This window comes from Synchiropus splendidus, chromosome 1 (assembly GCF_027744825.2).
Source record: "Synchiropus splendidus isolate RoL2022-P1 chromosome 1, RoL_Sspl_1.0, whole genome shotgun sequence".
In the NCBI taxonomy this organism is placed as follows: domain Eukaryota; kingdom Metazoa; phylum Chordata; class Actinopteri; order Syngnathiformes; family Callionymidae; genus Synchiropus; species Synchiropus splendidus.
The window spans coordinates 25,676,390-25,692,888 of record NC_071334.1 but is presented as its reverse complement, the minus strand read 5'-3'; the positions used below and the strand labels follow the sequence as shown (position 1 = coordinate 25,692,888).

General features: G+C 42.9%; 1 protein-coding gene across 1 annotated transcript in view; it reads right to left on the bottom strand.

Moving 5' to 3' along the window:
- Positions 1-179: 179 nt before the first annotated feature.
- The window catches only part of scn4aa (sodium channel, voltage-gated, type IV, alpha, a), a 26,951-nt gene continuing 10,631 nt past the window's right edge, over positions 180-16,499 (bottom strand). Inside the window, 24 exon segments of the mRNA XM_053883916.1 lie at positions 180-3,446; positions 3,897-4,167; positions 4,332-4,432; positions 4,696-4,837; positions 4,909-4,962; positions 5,051-5,332; positions 5,754-5,876; positions 5,943-6,116; positions 6,182-6,336; positions 6,495-6,651; positions 6,913-7,359; positions 9,778-10,134; positions 10,222-10,395; positions 10,569-10,807; positions 10,998-11,127; positions 12,833-13,003; positions 13,073-13,270; positions 13,731-13,872; positions 13,954-14,017; positions 14,087-14,353; positions 15,085-15,176; positions 15,272-15,400; positions 15,478-15,761; positions 15,916-16,219. Coding sequence (XP_053739891.1) covers positions 2,215-3,446; positions 3,897-4,167; positions 4,332-4,432; positions 4,696-4,837; positions 4,909-4,962; positions 5,051-5,332; positions 5,754-5,876; positions 5,943-6,116; positions 6,182-6,336; positions 6,495-6,651; positions 6,913-7,359; positions 9,778-10,134; positions 10,222-10,395; positions 10,569-10,807; positions 10,998-11,127; positions 12,833-13,003; positions 13,073-13,270; positions 13,731-13,872; positions 13,954-14,017; positions 14,087-14,353; positions 15,085-15,176; positions 15,272-15,400; positions 15,478-15,761; positions 15,916-16,170 — 5,640 coding nt within the window. The 5' untranslated portion in view covers positions 16,171-16,219 and the 3' untranslated portion in view covers positions 180-2,214.

Below are 16,499 nucleotides of genomic sequence, written 5' to 3'. Positions count from 1 at the left end.
GAGTTTGCATGAAAATCAATTACAATTTTCTGTTTGGAGATGTTTATTCATCATTAAATAATTCGTAATCAATTAAAAACGTACCAAAATACCAATATGTGTAATAAAATGGAATAAATGATGAGAATTTAAAACGTCGTTTGGTTTGACCCAAGTTGCAATACCACTACCGACCACTGGTGAGTAGTAAAGAGAGTGCTGACGACCACTTCACTACCTGGGTTTCTTTTATTCTAACAACAGACACTATTGAAAATGACATTATATTACACATATGTACAGCAGGGAAAGTCATATTTTGGATATTTACAATCAAAACATGTGATATAAAGAGACCAATCCACAGAAATGTAAACAAAAATGTGGTTTTGAGTGACGTTCAGATGATCGAGGTTAAGACTTGCTACTCACATTATAAGACATTGGTTACGTTTAAGACAGACAGTGAAGCAGCAGCATAGAAATGCTAAAAGATACTTTGATAATAACCACGCACAAAACCTCACTTCCATCACGTCTTGTGGTAAAATTTTGTATGAGAATTAAAATCAAGTTGCAGAAAATAATATCACTTAAAACTTCTGCTTTTACACCGATAAATGCTGGCTCACTATCTGGCATTCATACAGCCATCACTAAATTGAATTGTTGTGTTACTTCATAATATAAATGTCCTCACTGTAAACTTTGGATTGTATAATGGAATTTTGTGGAAATATTCATTCATTTCAGAAAATAATTTGCAAAAACCATTTAATATATATAGTAGTAGAGTGCAACAGATTCATATCTTTGGTTGTTGTGTTTTTCTGAGTCTTCTAAAATTAATAATAAAAAATGCCAAGACACCATAGAGTAGACGCTTATCTATAAACAATGATTTCAAAATATGTAAGTTTAAAATTCATCTGTATAATTGTGGGCCAACCTAATACTGAAATGGATTTATTATCGATTGCCAGGTTTTTTCTCATCCCATTTATTATGGTGTGTCGGTACTTCATAAATACTTGTGATGTTTACTTCACTATGAGAAACAGGGTAGTTTATATATTGAAATGATGGCCTCTTGAAATAGGTGACAGAAAAAATGACAAAATAAAACAAAAAATGTGTTTCGCTTTTCAGTGTGCTCTGACGGAACTATACAAAGTTCAAGTAAAAATAGATGAAATATAAGCATAAAGAATATGTATAAGAACATTTTTCAAACAGGAACTTCCTTACTCTCCAACGAGGTGTTTAGTGCAATAAAAACAGGGGCAAACGTGAATCACCTCATCAGCACAGCTCTCCATTTTACATTTTCAAAAATGAAGATCAGCCTTTTATCAGTAACACATTTAAATATTTACAAAACTTTGAAGTGAAAAGAGGCAGGAGCTTTTGCTTTAGGTTTTTGTAATGGGATGTCAGGTGGTGGATCTTTAGCTTCAGAGTAGTGAGTAGAGAATCCTACTAGAGAGTAGTATTGTCACTGCAGAATAGCAGACGCTTTTTTAAAATTGCCTATTAAAGCAATTCCGGTTCTTTGTTGAGCTGAGGTGGAATTTCACTTCATCCATTTAAACACATCTTTTTCAGCATGAAATATAAAATTGAAAAAAACTAAGAGTAAACTAAGAGTACTTAAAACTGAGAGTGGTGACCATGTTGTTTTTTTTTGTAAAAGGATTATGAGTGCTTATGATCGTACCGTTCAATGCCACCGACCAACCCATCGATCAGTTAACTTGTCACATGATGAACAACAATCAGACAGATGGAAAAGGCAGAAGTGTTTTACTTGCTCAGAAATGACTAAACTGAAACGTTTTCGATATTATTCAGCTATTTGACGCTCCAGTAACCCCATACATCTGTTCTGAAACGGGACCACGTGTTTGTCGAACACTTGGCGCGATTCTTATCATCATAAAAGTGAGTGACAGTGAAGGGATGGGCGGTAAGATAAAACCTTTTCTGTACATTTGGACTGAACAAAACACACAGGCAAAACCAGATAGTGGCAGAATGAGTGAGACATGCCGGTGATCTGACCTCTACAAGGTCAAATCACCTCAGTAAAATCATGGACCTCCAGACTGAAGGTGTTGGGCAGTTGCAGAAATGATATCAAAGTGTCCTCATCAAAACAGTCATTTGAAAATGAAAAGAATAAAAAAAGAACAAGGTTTTTCATTTAATTAGAAAACAGTTTATAAATCTGTCCTGCTATACGACAGACTCCCGCAGGTTGAGAAGGCGATTGCTGGGAGCAGAGTGCAGCAGAACCTCATTTGTTATCTCCACAGGCACGACGATGACATTTGGCTCGGGAGGTGTTGTGCTAAGTGTCTCCGAGCTCGCGCTTGTGTCGTCTTTTGACAGGTCCACGTCGCTCCCGTAGAGCACTCCCATCCTTTTGGCAATCAGCCCTTCTTTCTCTGGCGGAGCGTCACCCTGGTCACCCCTCCTGGTTTTCTTGTGAGTGCGTAAGAATGCAGCATGGTGCGTGCAGCGCTTCAGCAGGTGGTTGCGATAAGCCCTCTGAATCACCACGGCGGCCCACTCCTCTTCCTTGTGCCTCACTGTTGTAGTGATGGGCGCAAAAGAGTCTGAGGTAGGGTTGCTCAGAATGAACTTGGCCTCAATGCTGCCACGCATGGCAGCCATTTCCACCGTGTCTCCCAGTACCATCTGAGTCACCGCCATTAAGACGTCCAAACAGTGTATTCGGTCTCCAGTCACCAAGGGCAGGTCCATTTCGATCAGGCGAAGACGATTAGGCTTCGCGACCTTGAGTGGTTCCTGTAAGGCGTCGCAGAAGTCTGACAGTTGACTATACTCGATGAACTGTGTTCCATTCAGGTCAAACTTTTCCCAGGTCTCGTTGAACATCTCAAAGTCTTCCTCACAGAGGGCATCGCCACTTTCCTCCTGAGCCACGTTGAAATTCTCCAGAATGATGGCGATGTACATGTTGACCACCACCAGGAAGGAGATGATGATGTAGCTGCAGAAGAACATCATGGCCATTCCGGGGCTGCCGCAGTTACCCCTCACCTCGGTGCCCGGGTTCTCAAAGTCAGGATCGCAGTCCGGAGCTTCCCGATTCAACATAGGCAGCAGCAGCCCGTCCCATCCGGCCGAGGTGGTGATCTCGAATAAACAGATGATGCTGCCGCCGAACGTCTCAAAGTTGAAAATGTCGTCGATTCCTGCCTCTTTTTTGACATAGGCAAAGTTGGACATTCCAAATATGGAGAAGATGAACATGATGAGGAAGAGTAGGAGGCCAATGTTGAACAGAGCAGGAAGTGACATCATGAGGGCGAAGAGGAGCGTTCGAATGCCCTTCGCCCCTTTGATCAGGCGCAAAATCCGACCAATCCTGGCGAGCCGGATGACTCGGAACAAAGTCGGAGACACAAAGTACTGCTCAATCAGGTCTGACAGCATGGTGCCTACAACACAAGGGGGCGCAGTCAGACACAAGAATTCTACCGCATCACACATCTATCAATCGATTTAGAATGAAAGTTAAAATAGAATTTAAAACAACAAAACAATAAGAATAACAGTAACAGGGACTGGGTTCAAACTCAACAAAAAATAAACCATCACATCATCAACTTGATATTTAGTTGCCCTGCCATTGGGACACGACAAAAAGCAAGGGGCATCCGAAAACGTTTTGCAGCACTTCATTCTTAAAACCTCAAAATGAATCAGTCAAAGTAAGTGAATTTTGACACAATTATTCAGTGTGTTTCTAGGTCAAACTGTTATTGTATAATAGCAAAGAGCTAGTTTCTCTTGTTTAAAGGTGTCTATATTTTATACCTAATATACCATCCAACTTTAAGGCATGAAGTATTAAATCCAGTACCTGACTGGTAAACCTCCAGTCTCACCTGCGATGGACAAGATCACCACGATGAAATCAAACACGTTCCACCCGTTGGTGAAGAAGTACTGCCGCAGAGCAAAGAGTTTCAGCACGCACTCTCCGGTGAAAACTACGATGAAGGCCACGTTGACTTTGAACAGGAAGTCCTCCTTCTCTGGACTCTGGTTGTCGGTCTCCACCATCATGGTCACCATGTTGAGGCAGATGAGCACCATGATGAAGATGTCAAAGAACTGCTGACTGATGAAGTCAAACACCATTCCTTGGATTAGGTTCTGGAGTTCAGAGTGGGGGGGAGGAGGAAGGGGGACAAGAAGGAGGGTGTCAGATTGTTATTGAGGGGGTTCCTGCGAACAGTTTGGCTGTAATGTTGCTGATGTTGCCGGTGCCAGGTTTTTATCATCGGCTCTGTTTAACTTGTTCAAGTCACATGACCTACTGTTGGTCGAGGAATCGGCTTCTGAGGCTTTTTGGATCCCAGTTTTTTCATGGCCTCATAGTACTTCTTCTGCTCCTCTGTCATGAAAATGTCCTTGTCTCCAAAGTGCAGATGACAACACAGATTGTTATTCATGGTGTTAAGTATTTTCCGCAACATTATCGAGTCAAACATATATGTTAAATGGTCAGGCTAAACATAATGACCACTACTTAGTTGGGTTTTTTGAGTGCTAATCCCCATACAAGCAAGAAACATGTTGGCATGATGGCAGCTGTATGTCTACATAATAGTTGGCAAATGCTCACAGTGTTATGGCTGATCTGTGTTTCAATAAATATCTGCCTTCTTCGTTTGAGAGAACTTATCTTTTTCTTTTGCTGGTTAAAGTTGTCAATAATGACGCCGATGAAGAGGTTGAGGGTGAAAAACGAGCCGAAAATGATGAAGATGACAAAGTATATGTACATGTAGAGGTTGATCTCATAGGAAGGTTGTTCCTCCACCTAGAGGAGCAGAAGATGAACTTTATAAATACCCAAAATTGTTGGATGTGGATGGACAAATGCTCCCTCACCTCTCTGGAGTCCACAGCAGCATACATAATGTCCATCCAGCCTTTAAACGTCGCCTGAGAACAACCAAAATTGGATTATTCATACTTTATTACACAATAACTGAGCAAACTATACAAAAACAAACAAATGCTTTCCACTCACTATTTGAAGTAGTGACAGGTAGCCGCTTCCCACGTTGTCATAGTTGACCTTGACATTGACCCAGCGGGCCTCCTGCGTGGCCTCCTTCAGAGCGGTGCACTCACTCCGGTTGTTGACCTGGCTCATGGGGAAAATCTCTCCGGTGGTGGTGTTGACGCAGCGGTAGAACTTGCCGGCAAACAGGTTAACTCCCATGATACTGAAGATTAGCCAGAAGATCAGACAGACCAGAAGAACGTTGAAGATGGAGGGAATCGCCCCAATCAGCGCGTTCACCACCACCTGACACAGAAAGGTGGCTCGATTAGACAGTTCAACTGAAAGTTTAGCGAAAACAAAAAATAAATTTAGGATGCTTCAAGACCACAGAAATGTTTACCAAGTTTCATTGTAAAAATCCATTTCGAAACACATTGCTGGAGAAACCTCACCATTGGACCACGAGTAATAGAGGTGAAAGACTTGGCTACATCGTCTAAAAGCGCATGCTAAATGTGATGCCAGCATGTGTTGCACGTCAGCAGAGGCACAAGAGGAAGACATAATCTTACCTGAGAAGAGCAGCTACATCCACAGTCATGCAAGCACACAGCACAGCACAGGAAAAACACTCAGATTAGTCAAAGGTTAATCTCATATCCACATCACATTATCAGATTAGTCCAACAAGTGTAAGTGTCGACCAGATTGGGAAGAAACTTACCCGCATCCCTTCAAATCTCGACAGGGCGCGAAGTGGCCTCAATGCTCGTAGAGTTCGGAGAGATTTGATGGGTCCCAGCTCAGAGTAGCCCATCCAGTTGGCCACCAAACTGATGAGCGAGATCTGCGGCAGAAACAAGCCATTTACGTCTGACAGGAGGACTCACAAATTCCTCATCTGACTACATACATCCACAATGAAAAAGTCCAACCAGCACCAGGCATTGGTGAAATACGTCTTGAAACCGTACGCCACCCATTTCAGGAGCATCTCAATGACAAAGACGTAGGTGAAGACTTTATCGGAAAACTCAAGGATGATTTTGACGGTTCGCCGTCGCTCTATGTTGATGTCCTCGAAGGCCTGGAGATAATTTCAGACATCAGTCAATGACTTTCACGTTCCATGCATTTCAGGAATGCACCAACCAAGGCCCCGCTACTGAGGAGGATCATGAAGATGATGAAGGTCTCGAACCAGTCGTGTTCCACAATAGTGAAGCAGGTCCTGCGCAGGTTCCACCATTTCTTTCCTCTGTCTTCCGTGATGTCCACAGTCAGGCAGGGCCAGCGCCTTACGCAGTCTGGTGAGAAAAATCATCCTCCATTCCACAACAAGCAGATCATGGATAATAGAGCTCACAGAACATGTCATGATCGTTTTATTTTCTTAATTATAAAAAGTCAACAAGGACTTTTGGTGTTGTTTGATCCTCCAATTACATCAAGTCTGAAAACGTACTGTCAGTGAAACAGGCTTCAGGTTCCACCGGCTCAGGCTCTTCCTCCTCCACTTCTTCCGGCTCTGGCTCCGGTGGCTGATAGTCAACGGTGCTGCACACTGATGAAGCTCCATCATCATCTCTATCCTTGTGTTCATCAGCCAAAGATCCCACAAGCTGGACACACATTAAAAAAGAGCATCAATACCATACTGTCAAAAGCCAATGGCAAATGTTTTTTGGGGGAAACTCCTCAAGCTTTTTTTTTGCAAAATAATTTCTTCTTCTGTTTGAGGAACAGTAGACAAGATGGACCTTCTGCAGGGTATAGATGTAGTTTTTATATGTCAGGGGTCTGATAACGGACCTGCCGGCTAAACTTCCCACACGCTCTCCAAGCCAAGGAATTGTGGGCACACATGTATCAATTCAACTTACTGAATATTGCTTATCGCCATCATCATTTAAAATTTCAGAAGAATCGTCTTCTTCATCCCCATCATCTTCTTCCAGGTTCTCTAAGTCAGACTCCCCTTGAGCGATTGGCACATTGAGGCACAGTGACTCTATGTCCATGAAGGACCGAGAAGGTTGACCTTCCACCAGACAATTCGTCATGCCATCAGCTGGTTTTAAATCTTGACCGGTGTCCAGGTGGTTCATCTCCATCCCTTCCATTTTCGAGTCGCACTTCGGCTCAACTTCTGGTTTCCGACCAAGAATCTGGAGAACAACACGAACCAAGAAAGCCTTAAACCAGCTGACCCCTCTTTTGATCCGGCCTATGGCAATCTGGAGGTTGTTCATCTCGCCATCATCATCTGCTGCAGACAGGTTGTCGCCACTGAACGAGTTGAGCAACAAAGCCAGGAAGAGGTTCAACACCTGAGGACCACAAAGGAGACCAGAAGGTCAATGGAGCTAGAAATAAATGAAACTAACTATTGTTAGCTAAAGTCAAATAACAAAAAAGTTAGAAATATTATGGGTGGATAATGAAAATATGACACAAATGAAAACATACTACAAATTCGGGAAGCAAAAAAGTGTTGTTGCTGTGAAAACTGAAATGTCAAATGAACAAAATTCACCAATGTCCCCAGCTCTCAGCCCATTGGCCCTCAGTAAAAGGAATAATATGATATTGGTCATTCACTGGGCAAAAAGCCACTGGTATTTCCGTCTCAACCGTGTGACCCAATAAATATCATTTTGAGTTGAACAGCCGCTTTTTTTAGATTCTAAACTGCGACAATCACTCTTGGCCAGCATCTTCCTGGTTTAGCAGGAGATTGTGTTCACGCCTGCTGATACTCCAGAAGCCGTGAATCTGTTCCATGGACAGAGGGGAAAGGTCAACGGAAGCATGTCTGACGCTTACATGACAACAAATACTCCAGTCATAATGCCAGCAACTGTGTTCATGTGCTCAATAATGAAAAGATGTATTTCAGTGTGTCGCCTCCACCACACCAAACTAAACAGACCCCTCTCTACTAGAGAGGAGGTGAATAGGGAATAACATGAGCTCTGATAGCCAGGCCACTTAACCCACTGAGCTATGAGGCCTCCATGTAACGACAGTATCTGTTTGTGGTCTTGGGACGGGTGCCAGGTCCATTCATTGGGTATAAGGCTCTTGCCTTTTGGCAGAGGCGTCAACTCAGCCAGAGAGGGCAGAAAATAGAGAGAAACTCTTGTGAAATTAACGTTTTAGCAATACTTTATCAAGACTAAAAAACGTATTTCAACAATGGGTTCTTTTAACTGTTATAGTTGCCATCACTTACTGTATGAGGATGAGAGGAGTCATGCACATCCTTCTGTCAAACAAATGCTACCAATGAATTGGCATTGGTCTCTTACACATGACACCCTTGAGGGAAAACGTAACCTCTCTGCAGTATGAATACAACACGGAAACTTAAGAGCATCTCCTTTTACGTCACATCTTCTCAGCCAAGCGGGTTTTGAAGTCCAGGCGTGTTTTGATCCTGACCTGGCTTGGGGTGACGTGTAACAAAATCACATTCGGAAACACTGATGACTCTGTGTTATTTCCTCCACCAATTACTTTATTCACCTCTACCGTTACTTTTTTCTCACACCAGTTCGCCGGCCAGCTGCTCGATCAGCTGTTTCTGGCAGCGCGCTGACTTGAGCTGGATCTTAGCACATACTCAAGGTTAGAACCTCCACAGGGCGACTTGAGTCGGTTGATTAAAATAGAAAGCTGTGTAGCTTTTATGAATGTGTAGCTCAGGGGTATAACGTTCAAGGTGTGACAAATAAGAGAAGTAAAAAATGACAGCGTGTTTATGATGAGGCATTTCCTAGGAATGACTTCAGGAAAACAGCGGTTAAATTTGTTGTTTCATGGAATACAGGTTTTATATCTGCTATTTTTAGCTCAATCTACTTTGCGCGAGGCGTGCAATCCTGAAATCAGAAACAGCCCCAGTGGACATGCTGACTCTCAGTGGAGGGGTCAACAATAGACAGCTGAGACATGAGGCCCACATAATCTCCTGGCATCACGTTAACATGACCATTAGATCTGTAAAGATGTACCACACCAGGCTGGCGGCTTTACAGTTTCTTAGCACAGACAACCTAACACAACACATTATATAGGCTGACGCTTGATACTTCAACATATAATGAAGTTAGGCACCTGAGCTGGTCTCATGAGCTGGAAATCTTTCACATTGTCCACAAGAAATGCACTGAAATTCACTGTTTAATAGCAATCATGTGAAGGGTAGATGGCAGCCTGTTCAATGATGTTCAAACCTAACACAAAGACCCTGTTATTGGATGTAGATTATATGTGACTATAGTCGTGTGACCAGACATACATAAAGGAGCGCAATATCTAGCCTGCCCAAAAAGGGACTTGATGATATTGGATTGCAGTGGAGCCATGAATTGAGTTTAAAAAGCGAAAACTTTGATGTGCAATGATTCTGAGGTCTCGCCCAACCTACTCTGCTCTGGAACAATACTGCATGTAGATCAGTAACCACACAAGTTCAACAAAAGTTTCATCAAGATCAGGTAAATGTGACTCTTGTTTTAGCAGTTATTCATGGGCAAAGTTTGAATTGATCCAATAAAGCAAAGACTAAACCAGGAACTAAAGCTGCAGCGCAATGTGTGTATACTGGGTGGGCGGAGTTATCTCTGGGCTATTGCTCTACAGGAAGGATAACAGTGGAAGTGGGAGGTTAAAACAGATATAATAATTTGAAAACACAGCTACCTCAAGGATAGGGCAGCTTTAGTGAAAACTTTTGAACTCACCACAAGGTTTCCAATGACCATGACCATCATGAAGACGACTAGGCACATCCCAGTTCCAGCCACCTCCATACAGTCCCACATAGTCTCGATCCACTCGCCACACAGGATGCGGAACACGATGAGGAAAGAGTGGAAAAAGTCGTTCATGTGCCAGCGTGGCAGCTCGCACTCGCTGGAGATCTTACAGACGCAGTCTTTGTAATTCTTCCCAAAGAGCTGCATTCCGACCACAGCAAAGATGAAGACGATGATGGCCAGCACCAGCGTCAGGTTTCCTAATGCGCCGACAGAGTTGCCAATAATCTTAATGAGCATGTTGAGCGTGGGCCAGGACTTGGCCAGTTTAAAAACACGAAGCTGTCTCCAAAACACGGTGGAGAAAACAAAATCATTACTTGATCGTCCTGCAGTAAGAACTTGAGCGGCCAAGTGTCTGGGACTTACCAAACGGAAGGACCTCAGGACAGACAGACCCTGGACATTTGCCAGTCCTAGTTCCACCAAGCTGAGGGACACGATGATGCTGTCAAAAATGTTCCAACCCACTTGGAAGTAATAGTAAGGGTCCATAGCAATAAGCTTGAAAACCATCTCTGCTGTGAAGATCCCTGTGAAAACCTGAGCACAATTCATCAATAAGATGCATGGCTTTCTTTCAGTGAAGGTCTAGAAAGATTTGAGTCAAAACAAAAACACAAGCTTGTGGAATAACATTCCGGAGTGTGTTGCTTTGCCAGACATATTGGACTTCACAAAATTGCTATGTTGCCATTTTGGCGGCAAATATTTACCAGATTTCCAACAGACAGCATGTTGTCAAACTCATTGGTCATTGGGTAGTGCTCCATGGCCATGAAGAGGGTGTTGAGGACGATGCAGATGGTAATGGCCAGGTCAACAAAAGGGTCCATGACCACAAAGTGCACCCACTTTTTAAAGTCCACCCAACACGGGCAACAGTTCCATTTTAGAAAGATGTCTGCAAACTTGTACCAGCCAGGTGGACACGGCCTCTGAGCCTCCTCCAACTCTAGAAGCACAGATGGAGAGAGGCATCAAGTCGTGACACGTCTGTAAATAATTTCTCAGTATGTGAACGTTACATCTTCCATCACATGGTAGCATATCAGCGTTTCTACAGGAGGGCACATTATTTTGCCCCGTGTGTGTGAACAAGGAATGCTGGTGTAAAAATGTGGGTCATGTTTCTTCCTCCGTACCTTCCATAGCAGCTGCAGTCAGCACCGTAAGTGCACTGGCAGGTCTCTGTGTGAGACCCGGATCTTCAACATGAAGCATGCTGGAAATAGACCCAGTCGACTTCTCTCTTTCCTCATAGTTACACGCAGACTGCAAAGAACACAGAAGGTGGAGATGTTGCCTCGGTTTCCAATCATGCGACCAAGCCCAACCTGACCTGGGTTTTAAAGCTTGTTGCAAGTATTTCTCATCTGCTGACACAACTTTCTTTTGAAATGTACTTCACATATCCCAACATCCCAACATTACATCATGTAGGGACACTGAAAAGGAGCAGACTGAAGAACAACATTCTTATAATCTCTGGTCTCTTTCACATTGATTTTCTTTTCCCAGGCAGCTTGTCCGCTACATTATTCTTAAGCACTTGATAGGTGTCGTACAATTGCTAAAAAGGGTGTGTAGGTGAGCATTAGTGCGCCCTAATAGTTAATTGGTGACTGTGATTCAAATGTTTCAACCGGTTCAAGCGAAGAATGACAGCAATGTTGGGTGACATCTGGAAGTTTGTTTGTTCATGAAAATCATCAGCCCTTTTCTGGGGTTTGGACCGTGCCATCTTGAGCTCAGTTTTTGTGTGCTTTTATTTTGTTATTTCCTGTTTGTTTGTGTGTTGTTTCCATTTCCTTTGTACCCTCCAGCTTTACAATAGCGCAGCTGGACCCCATCCGCTGACCATGCCCCACTGATTTCTACACCTTGGTTCCAGTCTCTGCCAGATGGTTGCTCTGCGTCCACCGGTAAAGATCCCCTCGAGACTATGTTCTATCACATTCTTTCGATTGTGCGTGCCTTTTCTGCCTCTTCCTAGTTTACTTTCTGTCATTTTTTATCAGCGTTTGTGCTTTGTGTGAGAGTTTTTATACTCACGTCTTGTTTTCATTTTGTTTTCGTTGCGTTTTTTGGGCCTTGTTTGGAGTCTATCCGAGTGTGTTTTTGGTTGTCCCCATTAGTTAGGTTAGGTTAGATTAGTTCCGTCTCAGGTTTCCTCCCGTCCCCCACATTTTGGTGGTGATGTCTTTAGTTCCTTGTTTCCTGTCTGTGCATATTTTAGCACTTGGGTCTGTTCACCTGAGCCACCATGACAACTTGTTTGCTTATGGCCCAGATGTTCCTCACCAACCAGGCTGCCAAGAGCACCTTGAAATTCATTTGCATGTATTCTTTGAGTAAGTTAGACAAATAGCCTGATTTTCTCATTTTTCATTTCTTCTGGAATGTTTCATGTCATCATTTTCCATCCCCTTTGCCTCCTCAGAGGTTTCCTTCACAGTGTCCATCGATTCCACCAATTGCTTATTGGCCAGTTGAAGTTTGCATTTTTTGTACATTATTCTTCTGTACTCTTGCTCCAGCTTTTGACGTGGATCCATTTGTACTTTGTCACATATTAGATTCACTTCTTGCTTTAGACTGTCTACGTCCTCTCATTATTCCTTTACATCTTCCTCTCATCTGTTCCTTTGTTTCCGCCTACATCAGCGTAATTTCTCGCTTAGTTTGTGAAAATATCAGGGCAATTCCAGATGGTATTCGTTGGCATTTTTCCTCATTCCATCATGCATGTCGCTCATTTGTCTTTGCGGCACATGAACTCATTTAGCACCACTATATGCTGCATCAGCAGAGACACACCAACAGTTCCACCAGTGGAATGTTCCTCATCTGATTTAGGTGGCTCGTGGACCAACTCTGTCAGTCACACAGTCCTTCTGTCATGGATTATGAAAAACCAAAAAGTTCCCTACTGTGGGAAAAATAAAGACAATAAAGTGTACTCTAAAAGAGACTTTACCTGCACCAAAGTTGGTGCTCTGACGAGTAGTCGAGGAATAGCTTGGCCACCAAACTCCTTGACAGGCCCCTCACAGTCAAGAGAGGGCTCCCCATCTCCTCGTGACGATACCGAATGTTGGCTTTGTGACTTTTTGCTGGTTAAAGTGAAGCGGCTCCCGAGGAGATGGGCCTGCTGAGGGGAACATACATACATAACATTGGCTTCCATAACTGGCCGTCGACAAATTCAAAGCATTACCTGCTCCTGATTCTTGAGTTGCTCCAAAAGCCGCTGGAACTCCTCCTCTTTCTCCTTGGCCTCCTGCTGAGTTGCCTTGTTCTGCTCATCGTAAGCCATGGCCACCACAGCCAGGATCAGGTTGATCAGGTAGAAGGAGCCCAGGAAGATTATCACCACAAAGAAGAGCATGTATGTTTTTCCAGCCGCCCGCAAGATCTGTGTTTGGAGTGACAAAGAAGCTACGAGAACTAAGGACAGGTTTCTGATGTTCCATGAGCCATTCAGAGAATCCAGCAATTATGAGATTGAAGATGGAAAAATATATTCATAAACAGAGATCAAGGCCAGTTTTAGTTATAGGCAATGTGGGCGCCCGCCCAGGGTGCAATCTATGATCTGGGCCTCAAAATAAAAAGAATAAAATAAGACAAAAAATAAACTCAGCCATTATTACTGCTCATTTCAGGGTTTCCACTACCCACCTGCACGTCTTAAATATGAGCTGTATTAAAACAAGGTGGACTCTGGACACTGACATTGCCTTGTTTAATGAGGAAAAACAAAGACAGTCCTGCCTATTATTCCTTAAAGACTGAAGGCAATTGAAAACGTTTTGTTCACACATTTGTAAGTAAAAAATGTGATTATTTGTTGGAGTATTTCAAGAAGTGCCAACCAGTTGGAAGAGGTTTTCCCAGTAGTCCTGCGTCATGAGCCGGAAAAGAGCCAGGAAAGCCCAGCCAAAAGAATCAAAGCTTGTGTAGCCAAAGTTTGGGTTCCTTCCAGCTTTCATACACGTGTATCCTTCAGGACATTGTCTGTCATAAAGAGGACACGCATCATTTCACCAGACATTTTGAATATGTAAACATCTAACAGTGTCAACACACATTCCTTACCCCGCATCCGAACTGTTTCCACATATGAGAGCATCTTTGCTACCATCTAAAAAATAGTAATTATCTGAAGAAGAAAGAGAGGTCGGAGTTATCGATGGCACCATCACAATCATCACGCGTCAGTGCAACTTACCAGAGTTTTCAATATATTCCAAGAAATCAACCGTATCGTTGCCATATGAAGTTACATTGTAGCCTGGTGATGTGTCATTGAAGACAGCGGTGGTGTTAAAAATGTCATTGTTACTGAGAGGCCACCGCACACATTTGTGGCGCAGGTTTCCCATGAACAGCTGCAGGCCGACGAGTGCAAAGACAGCCAGAGCGAAGACAGTCAGTATCATCACATCCACCATTTTCTTCACCGACTGGATCAAAGCACCAACGATGGTTTTCAAGCCTAAATGACAGTGAACAGTAAAGCATCAGCATTATCTCAGCTGTTTCTATGCCACAAGAGTAAACACTGCTTCATAGAGTTACACTCTTCCCTTTCTAAAATGCACTCAGACAACGGTATGTCACAGTGAGGTGGCAATTCAGATCTATGCCAACCAAATGGCATCCTCACAGCCAGCCGAACTCACCTGACCATGACGGGGAAATGGACTTTCCACAAAAAAACTTCCTTACAATGATGATTTCACTTGTTATCTAGGAGTGTTGGGGAGTCACAAGGGGATATAATTCAGAGCTTGTGTTTCAATTCCTATTTTTACCCTGACTCTGATTGTGAATGTTATTACCTTGGAAAAGGTGTGAGGAGATCTGTAACAACCGTATAGACCAGAGAGGCCACATTGCAGCCCTTTGGCTGCATTTTTGTGGCCCTCAGAAGGTCAAAGCAAAACCATATAAAATGATATTGTATATATTGAAATTGAAAAATTCTTTAATATAATATAATTATTCATGTGTTATTACTAAATTTACTATTTAAGTTTATTTAAATTCAAAACTCTCCTGTCCTTTGTCTTGACACCCAATTACAACACATTAAATATGTGTGTGTATAAATATACAAGACAGACAGACAGACAGACAGACAGACAGACAGACAGATAGACAGATAGACAGATAGACAGATAGATAGACAGATAGATAGATAGATAGATAGATAAACAAGCATACCAGGAATCACAGTGATAGTTTTTAGTGCTCGGAGCACACGAAATGTCCTGAGGGCTGACACGTTGCCAAGGTCAACAAACTCAGTAATGTACCTGTGGAAACAAAAAGAGCAAACATGTTGTTACAGGACAATATTTTGACTCACTTGTATTAGGTAAGTTATATGATTAAGCTCATTATAACTTACGCCATGCTGATCACCATGAAATCCAACCAATTCCACGGGTCACGAAGGAATGTAAAAGATCCCACACAGAAGCCCCGAGACAAGACTTTCACTGTCGCCTCAAAGGTATAAATGGCAGTAAAAACATACCTAAGTGGACGAGACGAGAGCTTTACTCAAAGACACCAAATGTGAATAAGGAGTGGGGCAACAGTAGATGCACTTACTCCACCGTTTTACTCCACGCTGGTGGGTTGCTCATCGTCATGAAAACACAATTTGACAGAATGGTGATCATGATGAACATGCTAAATAATGTAAATTTCAGTCAGGGGAAATGAACAGGAGAACAATTGGGTTTGGTAAATTGAAGCAAATGTTAAAAAGGATATGAATGTATCAGAATTTTGATGGCTCCTCGCCGCACCACACTAAAGGGGCTCAGAATGTAGCAAGCCGGTTCAGCGTTGAACCTGTAGATTGTGTTTCCTTTGCTGATCACAACAAATGTCTAAAACACAGATCAATGAGGTTCATGAAAGATGATGAAGATGACAGCAATGTTTGGACACAATTGCAAGAAATCGTAGCATTCAATGTTGGCATCATTGATGTTAGATTTTTTTTAGTATTTTCTATTATCGCATAAAGTTTAACCAACTCACTTTCTGAGCTTCATAGAATGGGTCCAGGTCCTCTAGAGGAGTGTTGATCATCTCTGGCGGAGGGTCCCCATATATCATGGGCAAGCTCTTGCCAGCCTCCAGGTCAGCATGAGGACCACTGACCTCTCCATCGTCATTACATTGTACTTCTTTTGCCTTTTTCCTTTCCTCTTGGAGCCTCTCGATCGCCGCCAGTGATTCCGGCGTGAAGTGGCGGAACGCATTGGTGCCTGGGGGAGGGAGCATCGTCGCCATCTTCGCATTGCGAAGAGATACCACCACAATGTGGTTTCCCTAGAAAGATCTGAAACACAAACAGATTGAATAAAATCAATGGGTTAGCCAGGTGAGACTGACTGTCGGAGATGAGTTCGGTGTTGTCACTGTAAAATGATGCATTTGACTCATGACAGGAATCATGTCATGATGGACAAAGCCAGACTAACTCGGTTAGTTTAGAAAAAGTAGACAAGCAGTGGCAGTTGTACTGGTTTCAACAGGATGACTGACTGACCTTTTGCTTCAATTCTTTGCTAAACTGAAACCATAGACTATCACACCTGTCCTCATCATCTTCATTTTCT